At 36.4% G+C, this 22,820-nt stretch overlaps 1 protein-coding gene across 8 annotated transcripts in view; it reads left to right on the top strand.

Moving 5' to 3' along the window:
• Window positions 1-22,820, top strand: part of Ppef1 (protein phosphatase with EF-hand domain 1) — a 127,066-nt gene that overhangs the window by 14,872 nt on the left and 89,374 nt on the right. For 4 of the 8 annotated variants that reach the window (XM_078035075.1, XM_078035074.1, XM_021720736.3 and 1 more), the window contains exons 4-7: window positions 5,969-6,052; window positions 8,486-8,586; window positions 9,437-9,587; window positions 14,561-14,726. In XM_078035075.1, coding sequence (XP_077891201.1) covers window positions 14,681-14,726 — 46 coding nt within the window. In that variant the 5' untranslated portion in view covers window positions 5,969-6,052; window positions 8,486-8,586; window positions 9,437-9,587; window positions 14,561-14,680. Of the gene's footprint in view, window positions 1-5,968; window positions 6,053-8,162; window positions 8,307-8,485; window positions 8,587-9,436; window positions 9,588-14,560; window positions 14,727-22,820 lie in introns of those variants that run through there. The other 4 variants (XM_021720740.3, XM_078035071.1, XM_078035072.1 and 1 more) reach the window with 4 other exon arrangements.

Raw genomic sequence — 22,820 nt, 5'->3', positions numbered from 1 at the left:
ATTATCTTTAATGTCTCAGTTCTCCAGTGTTCTGCTTTTGCTCCTATGGCCTTCTTACCCTCTGAGCTCTCCCTGGCTGTTTTATCTTCTCTAATCACTTCAGCTATTATTGGTAACTTGATGGCTTTCTTAATCTGACTCTCCAGACCTGATTTATTTCCTGGGCTCTAAACCCAGGCTTCTACTGCCTATGAGACATTTCAATAGTGAGATTTCACAGTCACTCAAATTTAGCATACCCCAACTGTTATTTTCTCCACCATAAACATGATAGTCTCTCTTTGTGTGCTATTCTTGTATCCTTTAATACCCTACTGCATTCAATGGCATTACCTCCTAAACTGTTAATTACAAGAAGGCATGGACTATGTCTGTCTGGTACACCACTGTACCCCCAGCACCTAGCAGAGTGCTTGGCACATGGTACATACCCAGTAAGTATTGTTGAGTAAACAATCCATCTGTTTTTTTGAACTGGAAACCTTGGAATCCTCCTTAATGACTGTATCTCCCTCACTCCCCATGCCCAGACTGAGACTTGTAGGAGTTGTTACATTAAATTATTGGATATTTGGTTCTTCCCTCTTCTCCATTCCGACTGCTCTGATTTTTAATTCAGCCCTTACCATCTATCACCTAGATTATTGTGGGAAACTCCCATTAGTATTCTGTTGCCAGCTTTTTCTCAATTTATCACCATACAGCCCCACAGAGAACTTACTACAGCTTGAATCTCATCTGATTACCTTCAGGCTTCCTTTCAATTAAACAGAATTTGCAATCTGATGGCTTCATACTGAATCCATGCAATGTTTTGAGAAAATGAGAGTTACTATATTTCATTGATTCTAAGAGGCACATTTTCCTTCCCACATTTTAGCATTTCTGATTGGGTGATATGTTTTAAAATTGTCAGAGTGCCACAGTTTCATTAGTGGTGGTTATTTTATGTCTAGTTCATAAAATAATGATGTACCTTGTAATCGATAGCATCTTAAATTTACTGAAATATACTCTTGCAAACATTTAAAAATAAGATCATACATAAAACATGTTTAGATTCTCTTGGAAGATTGCATCAGGCAACAATGGGCCAGGATCTCTAGATGGCAGCCTGAGCGAGCTACCATTAAGTAGCAGCTGCCTCATTTAGATAAAAACTCTCCATAGTGTCCCATAGTTTCTACCCAGGCTGATTTTTTTTTTCATTTCTATTATCTGCCCCAGCCCAATAAACATTTTGGAATTACCTTCCCTGATTGATAGGTTAAAGTCCAAATTCTTTGTTGTGATTTATAAGAATATTCACAGTTGGTAATAACCTACCTCTCCAGGTTTATATCTCCAACCTCTGCTCTATACATCCTCTGTCCCCCATTTCAGGAAACATTCCAAAAATATAAAATGCTCTAGTGTTTCCAAGGATGACTTTCTTTGCCTTATATGCCTTATGAAATATTTCCTGGCTTTCTCAGGTAAAGCTATTTTTTTTCTGGACTCCAGTAGTATGTGAGCATATTTCTGAGTCTATATCTCCTGTCTTGAAATTATTTGTGTATATGCTTATGTTCTTCATCATACTGTGAACCTGGTAGGGGAATGAATCATAATTATTCATCATTATTTCCTTGCCTTGTAGCTGGAACATGCTCAGCAAGTATCTGTTGAGTAAAGAATGGATGGGCAGCACCTTCTGATTGGGACCTCTGTTTTTGAGTTTTGCCCATGAATAGAAAATTAAAACAGAAGACAGAGGAAAGAGCAAGTGTTTTCCTTAGTACTCTGAGCTTATAGCAGAAGATATTGCTGCTGGTTGTGATTTAGGAAGGTCATTGGTAGTCAAAGTCAGCCTATAGGGATTCTAGTATCTATAGACCTAAAGACACTAAACCAGAGCTAGCTCTATGAAGTTAAAAAAAAAAAAAAAGACACTTTAAGATTATCATACAAGGGCTGGGGCTGTAGCTCAGTGGTAGAGCATTTGCTTGGCATGTGTGAGGCACTTGGTTCGATCCTCAGCACCACATAAAAATAAATAAATAAGATATTGTGTCCATCTACAACTAAAAAAAATTTTTAAAAAATTAGCATACAAAACAATTGCTTTTGTATTATAGTTCTGTGAATTTTAACAGATAGATTAGTGTAACTATCACCATAATCAGATATAGTCATCTCTCCTCCCCTAACCATAAATCCTTTGAGAGCCACCAATCAGTTCTCCATCACTATAGTTTTGTCTTTTTGGAAATGTTATAGAAATGTCTAACCTTTTAAGCATGTCTTCTTTCATTCAGTATAATACCTTTGAGATCTATTCAGCTTGTGTGTATCAGCAGTTCATTTATTTTTATTATTACATAGTATTCCATTGTGTGAATGTCCCACAGTTTATGTATCCATTCACTCATTGAAGGACATCTGGACTGTTTTCCGTATTTACCCTGTGAACCTGTATATAGGTTTTTGTGTAAACAGAGAAATCCATTTCTCTAGAGTAACTATCCAGGAGTAGGATTGCTGTCATATGGTAAGCATATATTCAACTTTATAAGAAACTATTGAATTCTTTTTCAGAGAAGCTATACCACTTTGCATTTCTGCTAACAAGGTATTAGATTTCTAGTTGCTTTCCATTCTAGCCAGCATTAAGTATTATTAGTATTTTTTCCCCTTAATTTAAGCATGCTACAGGTGAATAGTGATATCTTATTGTGGTTTTAATTTGAATTTCTGCTTCCTTGAACTGAAGGGGAAAAAAATGTAAACTTACTACCACTTCAGCAGTACTTCAAACTCTGATGTTCTTTTACTCTACCTTCTACTATTTACTTTTTGGAGTCCTCATGTTGCTTATTTATTGCTATGTAACAGATTAACAAAAATTTTAGTGACTTAAAACAATATACTTTTATGCTCTCATAGTTTCTGCAGTGTAGGAACCCAGGTCTAGTTTGCTTGGGCACCTTTAGGATCTTTTTTGAGTTGCTGCAGTTAAGGGAGTTGGCTGGACTATAGCCATCTGAAGGCTTGACTGGGAGGGATCCACTTCTAAGCTCGTGGTTGTCGGCAGGATTCAGTCCCTCATAATCTGTTTGACTGAGGACCTTAATTAGATCCTTGTTGGCTTTCCCCCAGTCTTTATAGGCCCCTCAAACATGGCAGCTTATAAAACAAGTTGCAAAGGCAATAGAGTCTATTAGTCTGCCTGCTACAGTCCTTAAATGGCTGCTTCATGGATTCTGCCTGGGTTGATAGCATCATTCCATGGGAGAAACAGGGTTGAGCAGACAGAATGTCCTTATTCCATTTTATCCAGACTGAAACACTCTGGATGAAACCCATGGTTTAGCACATGTTAGGCAAGTGCTCTACCACTGAGCTATACCTCCAGCCCACTGGGAAACTTTTTAAATTTTGATTTATGAACATCCAGTGTTAATTTAAGGTGAAATTATTTTTTAAAATGCAAGCCATCTAGAACCAAGGGTTAGATTAAGTGGTCATAATTGAAATTTTGATATCTACTAATCTTTTATTTATTAAATCACAACAAAAGAAGGCTTAACTTTTGTATCTAAGAAGGATCCTTTCAAAACTGAAATTCTATACTTAAAAACATGACAGCTATTTCATCCTGTTACTATGGCTGCTGACCAGGTGACCCCAATGAACACTTCTGGCCAGTACTGACCTTTATGAATTTCTTCCACCTGATAGTGACTCCTAACCTACCTTTGATTTCTCTTAATGACTTCCTATGGTTTGCCAAATCTGGCCTCTCTTTTCTCTTACTTAATGTGATTTTTCAATATTCAGACCTTATCCTTGGAGATATGCTTAATCTTTTCTATTGTTTAAGTGTAAAATTACTTTGTGTTCCTTTCTTCTCTTTTGAAAGGAATGGTCTCTTTCAATCAGGGTTCTTTGAAATTTGGGGACCATGGGCTCCTCACAGTAAAATTTTTTTGAGAATGGACCCCTAGTATATTTGCTTATTTATAGCCAATACTACTGAACTCATTGTATACATGATTAAATATAAATTAGAAATAGAAAAATTAATAAGAATAAGAAAACAGATAAAAATAGAAGTTCTAATGTTTTCTGCTTCCCTGTAGATCTCTGTACATCTGCTGCCAGGCAAGTGCCCAGTTTTGGAGACTTATCAGAATTTAACAAGTAGTGATTTGTTATTGTTTACCATTGGCTTCAGCACTGGAAGGCTAGCTGAAAGTTGCCATAGCTGGGAGACCAGTCCTGTCTGGTGCTTGAACATTCAGCTACCAGGGGCCAAGAATGGGCAGACCCCTTAAGTAACCCCCACCAAGTATAACTGCATATTGCTGTTATCTCAGTCTACTCTCCAGTCTGGCTATTGCATCTAATTCTAGCATACTTCTCAGGGTGTGTTATGATCGATACTAGGAGCTGCCCATTAGAAGTACTTTACCTTGGCAGAAATTGGAACTGTGGCCAGTTCCAGGCAGCTTGTGAAATAGGAAAACTTTGCCTGTGATGTGGTCTTTCCTCCTTATGAGGTAGCCAGACTCCTCTGAATTCCTCTTTCCATAGTTTCTTACTTCATCGACTAATCGAGTGTCCTGGCTTGGGTTTCCTCAGTAGCAGAGCCTGAAGCAAGCATTACAGGGCAGGAAGTTTATTTGGAAGATGAAGACAAAGGAGTGGCATAGTGGAAATAGAAAAGGGAGGCAGCAAAGGAAGAGGAAGCCTGCAGAGGTGGAAAAGGCAGCCTTTTTCATTTTTTTAAATATTTAGTTTTTTGGGGGGCTGGGGATGTGGCTCAAGCGGTAGCACGCTTGCCTGGCATGCGTGCGGCCCGGGTTCGAGCCTCAGCACCACATACAAACAAAAGATATTGTGTCTGCCAAAAACTAAAAAATAAATATTAAAATTATCTCTCTCTCTCTCTCTCACTCTATCTTTAAAAAAAAATATTTAGTTTTTTAGGTGGACACCATATTTTATTTTTATGTGGTGCTGAGAATTGAACCCAGTGCCTCATGCATGCTAGGCGAGCACGCTGCCACTTGAGCCACATCCCCAGCCCCCATTTTTCATTCTTGACAGGCATCTTTCTCTATCCACTCTAATTGCAGCATGATCATTAGGGTTGCAGTTCATTCTGATTTTTAGTTCTACTCTTATTTCACATCCTTGTCAAGTATAGTAGAATATGTATGTTCATAAGAATACCTTCTTTTTGCCCTTGTCTTTTCTTCTGGATAATGTCAGTTCAATCATAAGTTTTTTTTTTGTTGTTGTTGTTGTTTTGTTTTGGCTTTAAAAATATTTTTAGTTGTAGATGGACACAATACCTTTATTTTTATGTGGTGCTGAGGATCGAATCCAGGGCCTCACATGTGTTAGGCAAGTGCTCTACCACTAAACCTTGACCCCAGCCCCCAGTCATAAGATTTGTGGGTCATTTCTTCTAGAAAAAACCTTCTCTCATTTCCCTTTCTAGAATAGAACTCTTTCTCTGGGCTCCCATAGTATTTTTCACCTGTCATACTGTCATACATTACTGTTTTGCTTTTATTTATTTATGTAATAAATAGGGGAGACAGATTTTAATTTGTAATTTATTACTATTTCTTATTTACCTCTGGATAAGAAATATTACTATTTCTTATTACTGGATGTTTGCCTCATCCAGTCATGTGTATTTTGTTCACCTTTTGTGTCCCTTCCCTCAGCACAGCTCAGTGAATATTTGTTAAATGAAAGAACATAAGGCATCTTGGTCAAGGATGATTTGGTATTACCATGCCTTTTCCAAGGGGAAATTGGTTTCTTACCTTTCCTGTCAGCTGTTTTCATATGATGATATGCCCATTAAGAAATATATTGACATACCTTGACTGTTAGGGGAACAAATTTATTGTTAATGAGTGGGTTTAGAATTGTAAACATGATTTTGCCTGTTTGTTTTTTCTTTTCTCAGATTGGGAGAACACATTCCCACTTAACTGCAGGAAAGTTAAAGAACATCCGAGAAACAAAAACCTCAGTTTTGCAAACGCACAAGGTGCTGATCCAGACAGTATGGTGCAGTGATCCTAAGCAGGTGTTTTAGAGTCAAAGTGCTGGGTTCAAATCCCAGCTCTGTCTTTCATTTGTTATTTGACTTTGGCCTATTGTTCCTAGCATGTGAGTAGTGTATACTTCATAGGCTAGTATGTGGATTAACTAAGATTAACATGTCAAATTAATAAGTCTAGAACATTGTAAGTGCTCAATTAGTGCTTAATTAGTGTTATTAGCATTATTGTGATTTATTCATATATATATCAGTGTTGGTGTATTTAGCAATTAGAGGCTGGCTGTAGGACTCCAATAATGGTACTCAAAGTAATGTTTCAGTGTTCTTTGTATAATAGAAAAAAGTAGAGCTATTCATTCAAAGAAGATTCTAAGTATTTTTTTTTAAACCCAAGGGCACTCACTCTATCACTGAGCTACATCCCTAGCTCCTTTTCATTTTTTATTTTGAGATAGGGTCTTGCTAAGTTGCCCAGGCTGGCTTTGAATTTGTGATTTGCCTCAGCCTCCCCAATAGCTGGGATTATAGGTGTATACCACCACACCAGGCCAGATCTAAAATTTAAGAATTTAGAATTTTAATTTTAAGAATTCTAAATTGATACAATTTGCTAATCTAATTCATAGTTCAGAAATTGACTATTAAAATATCTAAGGGTTGGGGTTGTGGCTCGGTGGTAGAGTGCTTGCCTAATGCATGTGAGGCACTGGGTTCGATCCTCAGCACCACGTAAAAATAAATAAAGCAAAGGTATTTTATATGGACTAAAAACATATTAAAAAAATAATCCCTAAATCCCAGGTTCTTTCCCTCCTCTCTTTTATTTCTGTGATTAAACAAATATTTGGTGATCTTATGCATCTGGAGCTGAGGATGCCAAGAGGAATGGAATGGATTCTTTCCCCTTAGGATTTAACATGTAAAAGGGCAAATTACAGCACATTTTGGGAGACTTTATAATTGGACACATGCATGGCTTTGAGAGCCAGGAGACAGAATGACTAATTCCCTTTTGGTGATTCAGGAAAAGCTTCACATAGAGAAGGTGACATTTGAACAACTGCATTTAGACATAGCCATCATTTAATGACTGTGAATTGAACATGTGTTTGGAAATCTAGCCATAGAGCTGCATTGTCCACTATGTTTTCAGAGGCCTGGGTAATTATGCTATCATTTACAAAGCATGTGGCAGCCTCATCAGATTCTCATCTTGGTGTCCCTGCCATGGAAACCTGAACGGTTGTATTGCCTCATAATGAGGCCCTCTGGTAATATTTAATATGCTAATAAAGTACAGAAGCCCAAAGCTGCCTTTCCAGTTATTTTTAAAGGAACTCCATTAGATTAAGTAGTAAACTAGGTAACCATTTTGCTAGTCCTCTATGACTCTCAATTGCAGAAAGACTAAAGAGCAGCTTGGGTGGGGTTATGAAACGGCCATGGCTACAGTCCTGTAAATCCCGGTTGGTGAAGCCTGAGAACAGTAAGCTTGAAGCTGCATATGCCGTGTAACCAGCTAGGAAGTTTGGGAGGAAAATTGCTAACAGTGTGGCTACAGTCAGCATAAGACTCTGAGAATAAGCCCATCCCTGAATTGCTTTAACAGATAGCCGAATTGTGGTTGTTGGCATCCATTACTGAATTCATCACTTTGAGTTTTCAGATGTATCTTCCTTTTTTTCTTTCCGAAACTCAGAAAAACTACAGGTTAACTTTCATTTTCTTTTCTGCCAATGAAAGGAGGTGAATCTCTCTTTCATAGATAGGTTCTCCAATAAGAAGAATTGCACAGCTGGGCAAATATACATGTCATATGAACTAGTTTGCAGTGCTCTAACTGCAACTCCTTTAAATGTATGTCTTTCTAGCCCTTAGAAAGAATGTTTCATTTTTCCCACTTTCTCTTAATTGTATGCAGGTTATTACAGTGTTTTCCAAAAGTCATCTGCAGTTGATCTAAAGAATGCTTTTCTGCCTTTATTTACTGAACTTCTCTTTTCTACTTGTACCGATATGGAATATTTCTGCAAACAGCAGCCTGATCCTGCCTGAACAGAGTCTGGTCCCCTTAGAAGCAATCATGTGACCACTGATATCGCAGCCCATTACTTGAGCACATCTCTTTATTTCCAGGCCAGGAACAGAGAAGGGTTGGGGCAGACAGCTGCAGCTCACAAGATAGCTCAGCCTTTCCTGAATCTGTGACTTTGGGCTTGCCTTCCAGGCTGAAAGTCAAGTCAGATTGGCACTGTTCTAGTGATTTCTCTGTTTATGTGTGTGTGTGTGTGTGTGTGTGTGTGTGTGTGTTTATTTAAGCAAGAGCTCTCCCTGGTGTGTGTGTGTATGTGTGTGTGGTGTGTGTGTGTGTGTGTGGTGCTCCAGAGAGATCTGAAAATTATAACTCTTTTCTTTCAGATCTCTGTGTTCTCTCATAGAGAAGACTTTTTCTCATCTTTGTTTCTCCTGAAACACCTGGAGTGAGGAAAACCTTTGCAGTGGCCAAGCAAGAGACCCAGGTAAGATGTTCATTTGTTGTTAGACATTATGGGCTAATTCTACATGACTGTATTCTACATGATAAACATTTATCATGTGAAAATGAAAGAGGGAATGTATACTCATTGGAGTATATTTATTGTTTTGCAATTTCTTAGGATGATTTTTCTCAGAAATGCTGATTGTAAATCAATTGTTATTTAAAAAAGGTGTACAGATGACTTTGCAATCTGAAGGGTTGTGGCCTATTTCAAATAAATTTGATATTTGGAATAACTTAGGTGATGAGAGCTAAAAAATGAGGCAAGCGACACTTTGAGAAACACTTGTAAGTAGATCCCTCATGGAGTATTATCCAAACTCCACTATACAACTTCATATTTAGAAAGCTTCCTTAGCTCCTTTGGCCTTTTAAGAGGACCACAGGGTTTTTATTTCTTTGTAAGAAATGGAAAAGAATTTGTCGCAGTGTTTAAGAATTCTCTCCAGTGATTTAGTTGTAACACAGACTGGATCCTGAAAGTGAGGCATAGCTAGCCTTTAAGTGGGCAGGCATTTTTGTTTTTTAATGGTTAAATAGGGGAATCCTCAGTTTTGCCACTAATCATCTGTGCCAGGGAGTATGATATTTAATATCTGAGCCTCAGGTTCTTCATTTGTAATATGCGGGTGATGATGCTACCTTGAAGGTTTGCTATGAAGATTTACTAGAATAATAGAAATATAAAGCACCTACTGTGCTGGGTGCATAATAGTCCCTTAATAAATGGTAGTGATTTTAACTTTTATTGGTATTACTGGTGTAGCATTATTTCAGATCTTGCAGCTCTGAGGGTGGGGCATTTCTTTGTGAATCTTCATTTATTCTAGAGCCTACAGACATTCAAGGGGTGTGGTCTCTGGGAGGCCCCAAGCGAAGCATTCTGAAGGAAACTTGAGTAAACACAGCGGATTCCCACCCATGCATGGCCCCTGCTAACCTGTCTGCTAAGAAGAGTTGCTTTTTGTTCAAGTCAGTAAGGTATGCACTTTTATCTCTTAAGAGGAAACTGAGGTGCAGAGGAATTCATGACAAGCTGAGAATTTAAACTTCAGTCCTTTCTAAATCCAAGGCTCTACTGAACTAACATTAGACAGTTAGGAACAACAATTGTTCTTGAAATGGTTACCTCAAAAGGGTCCCCTCCTAGTTGTCAACTCGCTCTTAAAGATTCCCAATGCACATTAATCTATTGAAGGCTCTGAGAAATCCTGCAGTTAAAAAAAAAAAAAAAAAAAACTTGTTAAACACTACTTTTTTCTCATGGTGGAACTTTTTTTTTTTTTTTTTTGCCTTATTCTTAGAATAATAAACCACATTGATGAACAGACAAACACAAACACACTTTGGAAAACCTGGCTCTAGGTTAAGATACTTCATGATTATAATCATATCAGAAGTAGAGTGAGCCTGACAAGGTGTCCATTCTCCATGCTAGTGTCTAGAGTTCAAGGAGGAAGAATTATAACTGCCTACTTAACTCCCATTGTGGTAGTATGGTAGTGTGGTGATGGTGGGGGAGCCAGATAAATGATAGTGGATTCTGGATTTGAGTTCCTCAGGGCTAGAGCTTGAGTAGGAATTTCTCACAAAAGCTAACATTTCTAGGAAAAGCTGGATTGCTGGCATGGAGAACTACACAGTTAACATCTAGAATATTGCCAGAGGTAGATTCATGCACAGTCAGGGTAGCTGAGCCAAGGTGTGGGAGTTGTATAGAGATCCACTTAGAAATAAAATAATGTTAAGAATGAATAAGAACATCTTAGGGAAGCTGGGCTTACACTTCAAGAATGCTCAGTGGTAAAGGGTGGGCTGGCTCCAAGGGCCATCTTTTGTTCTTTCCTCTTGTTTTCAGCTTTGAAAATGAAAGTGGTTAGGATGAGATGAAATGTCAAACAGTTCCACTCTCAGGTCTCCTTCCTGTCCACCCATCGCCCCACAGTAAAAACCTTTTAGTAGAAGCCCAACCTTTTGGTAGAAACCTGTCCTTTTGCAGATTGTACATTGAGTGCTGATGATGAGTCACTAATTTATGTTTACTCTTAAAATCATCTTTGGTATATATCAGAAAGGGCAGAAGCACTGGGCAGCTTTCAAGCTGTTTTTGCCACAATCCACCCCAGTGGTTTATGTGACCAGGACATCAACCTTTTGAGCCTGAGAACCCCTTGCAGGAGGAATCACTTTTTCAGAGACTTTGATTGCTGTACTAAGTCCTCTCCTTGATGCTGGTGGAGTGTGGAAATGGAAGAAGCTTAGGTTTTTCCAAGTCATGGAAAATCCCCAAGTCATCTTTATCAGCTTCATAGTCAGCCATAAGTGTTCCCAAGGATGCCACAAACACTGCTCACAAACCTGCTTTCCTCTCCCCTCTGCTTCAAGGTCTAGGTTGGGTAGCATGTGGGAGTGGTAAGTGGCACCAGATGTTTTTCATGTTTTGGTGAGATCTCTCTCTCTCCCTCCCTCCCTCCCTCCCTCCCTCCTCTCTCTCTCTCTCTCTCTCTCTCTCTCTCTCTCTCTCTCTCTCTCTCTCTCTCCCTCCCTCCCTCCCTCCCTCCCTCCCTCCCTCCCTCCCCCCTGTTACCTGAGAAAGAAAAACAGTATAAAAAAATGACACAATAATAATATAAAAGTTCTAATAGCCAATTATTTTTTTCTAATAGACAACCAAAGAATTCTAGAACAATTATCATTTCCAACATGATTTTAAAATTTGCTTTAAAAAAGAATGCAAAAATGATACACTAATAATGACTTTTAGGGGCTGGGGTTGTGGCTCAGTGGAAGAGCACTTGCCCAGCATGCATGGGGCACTGGGTTCAATCCTCAGCACCACATAAATATAAAATAAAAATATTGTGTCCACCTGAAACTAAAAAATAAATTTAAAAAAAATTAAAAAATAATGACTTTTAGCAATTAGTTTTCTAAAGGACTCTGGCTTAGAAATACTTATTTCTTTATTCATTTATCCATTCAGTATTTGTCAAACATATGTTATGTAAAAGGCACTGTGTAGGTGCCAAAGGTTCGAGGGGTATTTACAAAGAAAGTTACACATGGTGCTTACAGTCTAACAGAAACATATGCAAGTTTGATGCTTTTAAAATTCCTAGTGAATTTTATATATGGAATTCTATGTGTTTATAATGAATTAGCTGAGAAGCAAATGCCTTTGGAGATACATTATTTTTCTGGAAAAAGGAAATTGGGATTAAGATACATCACTTTTGTTATCCAATCAGTGTTTGTTGCTTACTCAATGCCAAACTCTAATGATTCATATAAAGGGGTAGAAAAAAATAGCATAAGCATGAAGCAAAGCCCAAGGTAGATATGGATACTGTGGGAGGGCAGTGTTTCTCAAACTGGGATATGGGGACTGCCTGCATCAAAATACCCTGAAGGGTACACTTTATATATATATATATATACATATATATATATATTTTATTTTATTTTACAAATATATTTACTTGTATATATTTTTATTGAAGCTGGGAACTTGCACATTCTGGGCAAATGTTCTACCACTGAGCTATACCCCCAGCCCAAGATTGCACTTTAAATGCAGATTTCTTGGCCTCCAGAATTTTTGTAATTGAGTATTATCAGTAAAGCCTGGACTTTGAATTTTACCCCCTCACCCACACCTGCAGTGATGAAGGAATGTGCAGATGTATTCTCTAATGTACTGTAGATGACCTTTGAGAAATTCCTGAGCACAAAAATGGGTCAGTAGTATACCATTTTCAAAAATGAGAAAAGTAGATACCAGAAGCCAGAGACTTGTTAAGTCTAACTCTGGAAAAATTCAGCTTCCAATGAATGGAGTCAAAGCATTTCTGGAAAAATGATCACTAGGCAACATTATAGGTTTGATAAAACATTGTCTCTTTTAGAGATTGTCAAACTTTGCTGTATTTTAGAATCATCTGGTTACCTTTAACAATATCTTGATGTTCAATCCCCACCCGGTACCAATTACATCAGAATCTCTGGAGGTGGGACCTTGGCATTAGTATTTTTTAACCCCCTAGATATTCTGATTTAATGAAGTGCAAGCTGAGCATTAGGAGCTTAAAAATTTCCCCAATATGCAGCAAAATTTGACATTAGGCAAATTGCTTTATTTTCTTGTACTTTGTATAAATAGTAGGTAATTTTAAGGGTCTTTCCTACCTTTAAATGTCTGATTCTTTTATTAAAAATCATGCCAAACTGATTCCCTTCCTCTTTCCTTTTTTACTCTTCTTTATCCTCCTTCCCTCTTCCTCTTTCTTTTCTTTCTGAATAAATATGCTCAGACATTGTGAATGTAGTGGATATACCCTGAAGAATGATCTGGAATGGAGTGCCACAGGGCTTGTTGTGCCTTTGAACTTGACCTTAACATTTTTTAATCCATGATGTAGATAAAAAAAAGACATGAAAGAAATGTCTATCAAATTTGTAAATAGCCCAAAGTTTAGGGGAGTTAATTAATTTGATACATAAAAGAATTGGGTCCAGCTGTATTTTTATTTTTTGGTTCTGAGGATTGAATACAGGGTGTCAGGCATACTAAGCATTCACTCTACCACTACACTACACTCCCAGCCTTATTATACTATTAGTTTTCCCTTTCTTTAGTTGAATTGAAATTTTAAAGTCTTTAGTGTAGTACTAATAGAAAAAAATGATAGAAAAAAGTAGGTAAAGTTCAGAGTCAGAGCATCACAAAATAAACATCACCCCCAAAAGCAATGAGATGGTATACTACAGAGGGGAATTTTGTTTAAAACCCTCATCAAGTGGTTATGGAAATACCAATTCAGCAGCCTCATCAGAAAGATCTAGTAAGCAAGAGGGGAGACTTCAGAGGGGTCTCAGGAATGCCTGGAGAGCTCATTTAAAAAGGACACTCTTGGGGCTGGGATTGTGGCTCAGCAGTAGAGCACTCGCCTAGCACGGGCAGGATCCGAGTTTGATCCTCAGCACCAAATAAAAATAAAGGCAATGTGTTGTGTCCATCTACACCTAAAAAAATAAATATTAAAAAAAAAGGACACTCTTGGGCCATGCCTGTAATCCCAGTGACTCTGGAGGCTGAGCAGGAAGACCTTGAGTTCAAGGCTATCCTCAGCAATTTAGGGAGATCCTGTCTCAAAATAAAAAAGGCTAGGGATATAGCTCAGTGGCAAAGTGCCCCAGTACTAAAAAAGGTAAAAAGGACACTCTTCACAGATAATGATTCCTAAATTTGAGGGGAGGTCTTGAATTTTCTTCTTTTAAACAAGCACCCTCAACTGATTGAAAAATGAAATATATTGTCAAAAAATTCACTTTGATTTTAATTTTGTCACAGTTGTTTATACATGTTGTTTTTTTTCCTCATAGTCAGCCTCCAATTTGTGTTTTTAAAGTCCAGATAGATTTAATTAGTTTGAGTTTAAAGTCAAAACAATTATATCAGCTCCTCCATTCTCTGTATTTCAATTAGAAAAATAATACATTCTTACAGTTCAATTTTTCATTTCATTATTAATGCTTCTTTTTTAAGGTGCTGGAGATTACCACTTGGCTACATTCTTAGCCCTTTTTATTTTTTATTTTGAGATGGTCTTATTGAGTTACCAAGGCTGGCCTCAAACTTTCCATCCTCTTGCCCCCAGCCTCCTGAGTAGCTGGGATTACAGGCTTGTGCTATCTACCATGTTTGACTATCAATGCTTAATTTTAGGGTTAGATTTGATTTAGAGATGGAGAAACTATAATTTGAGTGTGTAGCTGCTCTGTAGCTACTGTTGTGATTTGGAAAATAAATCAGGGTCAGATTATGTCTAATCACTTTCCACATCACACAATGAATAGTAATTCAGAAGAAGCATAAAACGAATTCTGCCGAGCAGCCCCTTAGCTATCATGTTGTTAACTGATACTTTCTCTCCTTTCCTCCTATTTCTTATTAGTATCTGTGATTGAAGGGGATCAACTAAGAGCAGCTCCTCACAACATCAAGGAGGAGACTTTTCATACTCTTATCTTGGAATCAGAAGTTGAATTTGTGAACATAATATGATTTAGAAATCATGGGTTGTAGCAGTTCTTCAACAGGAAACAAAAAATCTGAGAAAGGTGAGTGCTGGAAATGTTGCCTGTGTTTATGAATGAAAAGAAAAATTCTGTCTCTTTTTGAAATACTTTTCTCCTTTTGAAATGTTATTTGTGAATAGAAGTGTTAACTAGGATTTTTGGATTGTTTTTTCTTTTAAATACTTTATTGAGGTGAAACTCATAACGTACAACCAACTGTTGTAAAGTGAACAACTCAATGGCATTTAGAACATTTACAATATTGCACCACCTGTCTAGTTCCAAAACATTTCTTTTACTCCAAAGTAAAACCCCTGTACTTTAAGCAGTTTCTCCTGATTTCCCTCTCCCCTCAATCCCTGGCAATCTCTGTGAATTTTATTCTGGACATTTCATGTAAATGAAATCACACACTATGTGACCTTTTGTGCCTGGCTTTGTCCATGTTGTATCATGAATCAGTACTTCATTCCTTTTTATTAATGAATAATGTTCCATTGTATGAATATGCCACATCATGTTAATCCATTATTAATTGACAGACATTAGGTTGGTACTATTTTTTTATTATTATGAACAATGTTGTTATGAAAATTCATATATGTTATCATGTGGATGTATGTTTTCAGTTTTCTTAGGCATATGCCAATAAGTAAAATTGCTGGGACATATGGTAGCTATGTGCTTAACATTTTGGGAAACTTCAAAACTGTTTCCCTAAGTGGTTGCATCAGTCTACATTCCTATCAGCAGTGAATGAGGGTAGTAATTTCTCCACACCCTTCATAGCACTTATTTTTGTCCTTTATATTAGAGTCATCCTAGTGGGAATGAAGAATCTCATTGTGGAATTTGTACTTCCCTAATGACTAATGATGTTGATCATCTTTTCATATGTTTTTGACCATTTGTTTATCTTCCTTGGATAAGTGTCTATTCAGATCGTTTATCCATTGTTATTGTTATTTATTTTATATTATTTTGTTTTAAGAGTTCTTCATATATTCTAGATACAAATTCCTTAACAAATATATGACTTGCCAATATTTTCTTCCATTTAGTGAGTTGTCTTTGCACTTTCTTAATGGTGTCCTTTGAAGGAAAAAAATTTTTAATTTTGAGAAAGTCCATTTTTGTGTGTATGTGTGCTTTTGGTACCATATCCAAGAATCCACTGATAAATCCAAGAAGTTTTATGCTTATATTTTCTCTTAAGAGTTTTGTAGGAGGCTGGGTTGGGGTTGTAGCTCAGTGGTAGAGCACTTGCCCAGCACATGTGAGGCACTGAGTTTGATCCTCAGCATCACATAAAAATAAATAAGCAAAATAAAGTTATTGTGTCCATCTACAACTAAAAAAAAAAATTTTGTAGGATTTTGATCCATTTGGAGTTAATTTTCACATGTGTGAGGGAGTGATATAAATTCATTCTTTTCATGTGGATATCCAGTTGTTCCAGCACAGTTATAGAAAGGAGGACTATTCTTTCCCCATCAAATGGTCTTGGTACTCTTGTCAAAAATCAATTGACTGTAAATGTGAGTTTATTTCTTGACTCTCAATTTTATTCCATTGATCTATATGTATTCCTTATGCTAGTATTATAGAGTCTAGATTGTGTAGCTTTGTAGAAAGTTTGTGTCTCTGTGACCAAAATACCCAACAAGAACAACTTAGCAGAGAAAAAGTTCATTTTGGTTCACGGTTTCAGAGATCTCAGTCCATAGACTGACTCCATTGCTTTGGGCCCAAAGTGAGGCAAAACATCATGGGGGTAAGGGTGTGACAGAAGGGAACTGCTCCCCAAATGGCAGCAAGGAAGCAGAGAAAGAGGGAGAGGGAAGGGGATGAAGGGAAAATGCACCCTTCCAGGGCACAGCCCCATTGACTTACCTCCCCTAGCCACCCCTCACCTGCCTACAGTTACCACCCAGGCAGTCCATTCACCTAGGTTGCAGCTTTCATAATCTAATCATTTTACCTCTGAATATTCCTGCATTAACCTATGAGCTTTTGGAGGACACTTCATATCCAAACCATAACAGAGTCCTTCAACTTTGTTTATCAAGATTGATTTTGGGGCTGGGGATGTTGCTCAAGTGGTAGCGCGCTCGGCTGGCATGCGTGCGGCCCTGGTTCGATCCTCAGCACCACATACAAACAAAGATGTTGTATCTGCCGAAAACTGAAAAATAAATATTAAACATTTTAAAAAAAGATTGATTTGGCAGTTCTGGTTCCTTGTATTTCCATATGAATTTTGGAATTGATTTGTCAATTTCTCAAAGAAGTCAGCTGGAATGTTGATGGAGATTGTGTTGAATCTGCAGATCAATTTGGTGTGTATTACCATTTTAATAAATAAGCCATCTGATCCATGAACACAGGATGTTTTTAATTTCTTTTACTGATATTTTGTAGTGTACTATTTACTTTTGTGAAATTTAAGTATTTTATTCTTTTTGGTGATATTGTAAATAATTGTTAATTTCATTTTGGATTGTTCATTGCGTTGTTCATTTCTTTGTTTTTCTTTCTCTTTTTCTTTCTCTCTCTCTCTCTCTCTCTCTCTCTCTCTCTCTCTCTCTCTCTCTCTCTCTCTCTCTCTCTCTCTCTGTCTCTCTTTTCTTTTCTTTTTCTTGATACCAGGGATTGAACTCTGGGGCACTCGACCATTGAGCCCCATCCTCAGTCCTATTTTGTATTTTATTTAGAGACAGGCTCTCACTCAGTTGCTTAGTGCCTTGCCATTGCTGAGGCTGGCTTTGAACTTGCAATTCTCCTGTCTAGCCTCCCCAGTTGCTGGATTTACAGGTGTGCACCACTGCACCCGGCTTCATTTATTTTCTCTAAAATTTTTTTAGTGGATTTATTAGTAATTTTTATTTATAAATCATGTCAGCTGCAAATAGAGATAATTTTACTTCTTCCTTTCCAATGCCTTGTGTGTGTGTGGTGCTGGGGATGGAATCCAGGGCTTAGTACATGCTAGGCAATTGCTCTACCGCTGAGCTACATTTTAGCCCTTTTAGTGGCTTTCATTTCATTTCATTACCTAATCTTGCTAGATCTTCCAATGTTAAATAGAAATGCCAGAGTAGACATCCTTGCCTTGTTAGGGGAAGGGATTTAATATTTCACCATTAAGTATGATATTAGTTGTGGTTTTCTCATAGTTGCTTTTTTATCAGGTTGAGGAAGTTCAGTCCTATTCCTAGTTTGTTGGCTTTTTAAAAATTACAAAGTATAATTTTGTCAAAGTCTTTTTCTGCATGTTGTAAGATCATGTGGTTTTTTTGTCCTTTTTAGCATATTATATTATTTGAAGTTCAGATATTAAACTAACTTTGCATTCCTTGTATAAGTCCCACTTGGTCATAGTGTATTAATGCTGTTTATGTGTTGCTGAATTCAGTTTGCTAGTATTTTATAGGGGAATTTCATATCTGTGTTCATAAAAGTTACCAGCTTAGTTTTCTTTTGTCATGATGTCTTTGTCTGGTTTTGATATCAGGATAATATTATCCACATAGAATGATTTGGAAAGTGTTCCCTTGTTTTTCGGAAAAGTTTGTGAAGAGCAGATATTACATTTTCTTTAAATGTTTAGTAAGAGTTCATCAGTGAAGCCATCTGAGCATGGGGTTTTCTTTGTGGGTAGTTTTTTTGATCATTTTATTTCTTTACTTGTTTAGGTCTATTCAGATGTTCTCTTGACTAATTTTTGGCAGTTCATATCTTTCTAGGAATTTGCCCATGTTATCTATTTTTTTTTAACATGGACCTGTCCAGAATATTTTGTTATAATCCTTTTAATTTTTCTATTATCTCCTATTGAATATATCAAATAAGATTTATTATGATTTCACATTTCATATAATAAACCTGCTGAAAGCTGACACTATTGTGTATTTGTATTATGTATTTACTTACATTTGCCCAGAGGTAAACATTTTATTCATGAAATATGTTTCTCATTCAGAAATTTTAGAAAATAGAGAAAAGTGGTTAGAAATAACTGATACTCATCATTTTACTATCCAGAGTTAATAATTTCCAGGGTTCCCCACCCCCTGCTTTGGTGTAATGTAGGATTTTTGATAGGAAAGAAAAAGTTTTATGTAGCAATAAGACAGCATCTCGAAAGATGAACAGCTAGCACCTGGGTTCTTCTTGAGTAGCACAGCTGAAAGTTTATATAGCATCTTTTATGAGATTAACTCAATCTCAAGCAAGTGGATATCAGGATAGTTCATTAGTCTTGAGAAATGTCCATTTCTGGATCATAATGATGTAGATACTTTTTCACAATGCTGGGGAATGAACCTAGGAAGGTGCTCTACTACTGAGTTATAGCCACAGCCCCTAATGAAGATTTTGGGTTTTTTTTCTTTTTATAGAAAATTTAAAATTTTTAATAAATATGCTTTGTTCAAGAATGAAAAAATTACAACAAACACAAACATACATTTTCTGGTATGGTACCTCCCATCACTTGGCAGTTATGGTAAAACTAAATGATTTATTCATGATCCTGAAGAATCCAACCTCATGATTATCATTTGCTTTTTGAAACACCACATTATTTTGGAAGGCAGCTATGCTCACCACTATACCACCAACGTGCTCCGGCACACCACATTATTTTGGAGAAACTGCTGTGAATGAGACAGGAGGCCTCTTAACTTCTTTATAGTCATATGAAATAATTCTTAGAGTGCCCATATAGTATTAGAAAGCCCTTCATTTATCATTACTTGTGTGATCTCACTTCAAGCCACAATGACTGCTTATATTCAACACTTATACAATGAATTGGCCTTGGTGGAACATATGTTGGTTTAAATCCTGTGTTTATGTAACCTAATTTGAATAAACTGAACTTATAGTAACAAATGACATAAAATCAAACAAATTTCTAAGTGGTAGTAGGTTTTATGAGTTTTTTTTTCTTCAAAGTATTACTTAAATACATCATGCATACTTTGGAGCAAAAGTAGAATCAACATCTGTAAATACTCAGAAGAATTTATAACATCCAAATTTTGGCTGTAACACAAATGCTGTCTCTAATAAAGATTTTTGATCATCCTAAACATTAGTTTTTGTAGCCTCACTTGCAGCACTAAAATGTTATTTTATAAATATTTCTCAGGTTATTATAAATGATTTGTAAACATCAATGTAGCCATTGTTAAATATTTCATTTAATGGTTAGACCATAATATACTTAAGTATTCTTCTAAGATTGCACTCTTTTTTTAAAAAAAATACAAATAGCACTTTGAAAAAAAATTATTTATGCAATGCTGTTTCCTTAGTTTGGATTATTCCTATGGGTTAATCAGGTGATTAGATATGAAATTACTGTGTCAAGGGCTATGCATATTTTAAAAACTCTTGAAAGAAAATAATAGTTATTAACAGTATTTTACAGCATGCCAAACATATTTTACATATATTTTATTTATTACTTGCAATAAACCTGAGTAAAGTGTTGTTATTCCTGTGTGTATAGTTGAAGCAGCTGATGCTCAGCAAGGTATTTGTCAAGGTTATACATCTTTTCACCTGCCAGAGTTGGGATTTGAACCCATGGGGCTCTGAGTACGAAGTGTTACTGTCAGCCATTATACCCTTTTATGCTGCCTCCTAATGTTGTTGCCTTCAGAAACTAACTTTAATTAAATTTACTTCTATAAAGTATCTTTTATTTGCATAGTGCTTGTATGGTGGCCAGGCCTTTCACAATACATACATTGGATCATCACAACTTTGTGAAGAAGGGCTGTTCTCAATTTGCAGAAAAGAAAACAGGCTTTGGGAAGCAAAGTGATTGGCTTAAGAATACACAGTAAATAAGGGGATAGGGTTGTGGCTCACTGGTTGAGCACTCACCTATGTGAGGCACTGGGTCTGATCCTCAGTATATAAAAAAAGTTTAGTTTTAAAAAAAGTTTAGTTTTAAAAAAAAAGAATACAGGGGCTGGGGCCGTGGCTCAGCGGTAGAGTGTTCACCTAGCAAGTGCGAGGCCCTGGGTTCAATCCTCAGCATCATATAAAAATAAATAAATAAAGTAAAAGTATTGTGTCCAACTACAACTAAAAAAAAAAGAGAGAAATAAATATTAAAGAATACAGAATAAGAGAGTCAAGGCAAGAATTTGGTTGCTGTTTTTAGTGGTCTTATAGTGTTTAGGGATTTTCTTTTCCTGCTTGATCATTTAGCTCAACCACAGTACTCTGGCTCTGGAGTATTGTGGCAGTTTTAAGAAAGAATAGCCTATATATAAAATTTAGAGAGTAGCATTAATTTTGTAATGTTTGTTATTTCACTTTTTTCATAATATACAAAAGGATACTAATATTACCTATGATTTATTTAGTGCCTACTACATTCATTATTTCTCACCAAAACTCTTAGAGGAAGTTCTGATTAGTTTTTCTTTTATAAAGATGAAGAAACTGAGACTTGGATTGAAGAACTGCCCACTAGTTAGTGTCTAAACCTGAATTAGAACCAGATCTGATAGATTCAGTATCCTACCTTGACTTGGAGAATTGGAATTTTTCCATGTAACACAAATAAATCATTGTAATTTCACTTGCCTGAACTTCACTTTACACTTAAAATTTTATGTCCATGGATTTTCAGCTAATAATCTATTGCCTCCCACCACCCCCACAGAGCACTTTGAGAACACTAATATATTTTATTTCTTCCCTTGAGACCACTTAGAAATGCACTTACTCAATTTCTCTAAGTGCTAAGGAACTGACAAAGACTATCTATACCATTTTGGATTTCAAGTTGATGCAAAAGCTATGACAAATAGAAAATTTCTCTAATGGAGATTATTCTTATCAAAAGTATCTGTTATTTTTATTTAAAAATATAAAAATATTAAATAGTAAGCCAGATATTTTTCAAATTCTTAATAGGATTCTGGTTAAAAAAATCTAGTTGATTTCATTGTTTAAAAATTTGACAATTAAATCATTTATAACTGCTTGAGAGACCCTTCTGGTGATAGTCAGCCACATGTCCCCTATCCCCTCACACCTAAGTTTAAGTTCTATGTTTCAATTTGGGACCTTCATGGAAAAACAGTGAGTGACATTGTTTAGAGAGCCTCTTGCTATTCTTATTAGTATTGGTTCTTTTTTTATTATTATTATTGCCATTAAGAAGTCATTACTGGCACTGTGGGGTATAGGGAATAGAAGATGAAAGAATGATACAGTGAATACCCTGTGTCCTTTATGTAGATTCATCAGTTAACATTTTTGCTATCCTCTTTTCTCTCTCCTCCATTTGAAAGTAAATGGAGATATTATGATATTACCCTTGATATACTTTACCATGCATCTCCTAAAAGAGTATAAGTATGATACTAAATCACACTGAAGAAATTTAACACTGGTAATGTTAGATATGTTATCTACATATAGGTTTTCCTTTCCAGTTTCTGCTGGAACTATTTATGTGGTCTCTACTTTCTCTTAAACTTATATTCAGAATTTCCCAATTGTCTAAAATTGCCGTCTAATGCCTCCTCATCTATCCCAGGTTGGGAAAATGAATGGGCTTGATATTCAGTGGAGCATATGCAGTACTGATTCTGCTCAACTTCCTGGTAGTACTTGGCACTCATACACATTCTTTAAAATACTTATTGCTTTCTGCTTCAGTTGCAGCACCTTCTCCTGGTTTTCCTTTCCAGTTTCTGCTGGAACTGTTTATGTGGTCTCTACTTTCTCTTAACTTTTAAATATTGGGGTTTCTCTGGGTTCCTCTTGGCCCTCTTGTTTTGTCACTCTAATGTTCTCCTTGTGTAACTTTACTCCGTGACACCAATTATTGTCAGTATATCATGACTGCTAAATCTTTATTTTCAGCCCATATAATGTGCTACAATTCCTGGTTTGTTGACAATCATTTTAAAATACTTTTCTTTGTAAAAGAAGACCACTTTTTTCATTTGAAATTATGATCCCTCTCAATAATGATTTTTAGTCATTCATTTTTTGATATGATAATGTGTTGACCTTGAGGTTTATATAGGATTAATGCTATAAGCACACTGTGTGAGATGACAAAAAAACCAACAGTCTTTCTATTCTTTATACCAATTA

Source organism: Ictidomys tridecemlineatus, chromosome X, assembly GCF_052094955.1.
Source record: "Ictidomys tridecemlineatus isolate mIctTri1 chromosome X, mIctTri1.hap1, whole genome shotgun sequence".
Taxonomy (NCBI): Eukaryota; Metazoa; Chordata; class Mammalia; order Rodentia; family Sciuridae; genus Ictidomys; species Ictidomys tridecemlineatus.
This window is presented reverse-complemented; position numbering and strand designations above follow the sequence as displayed.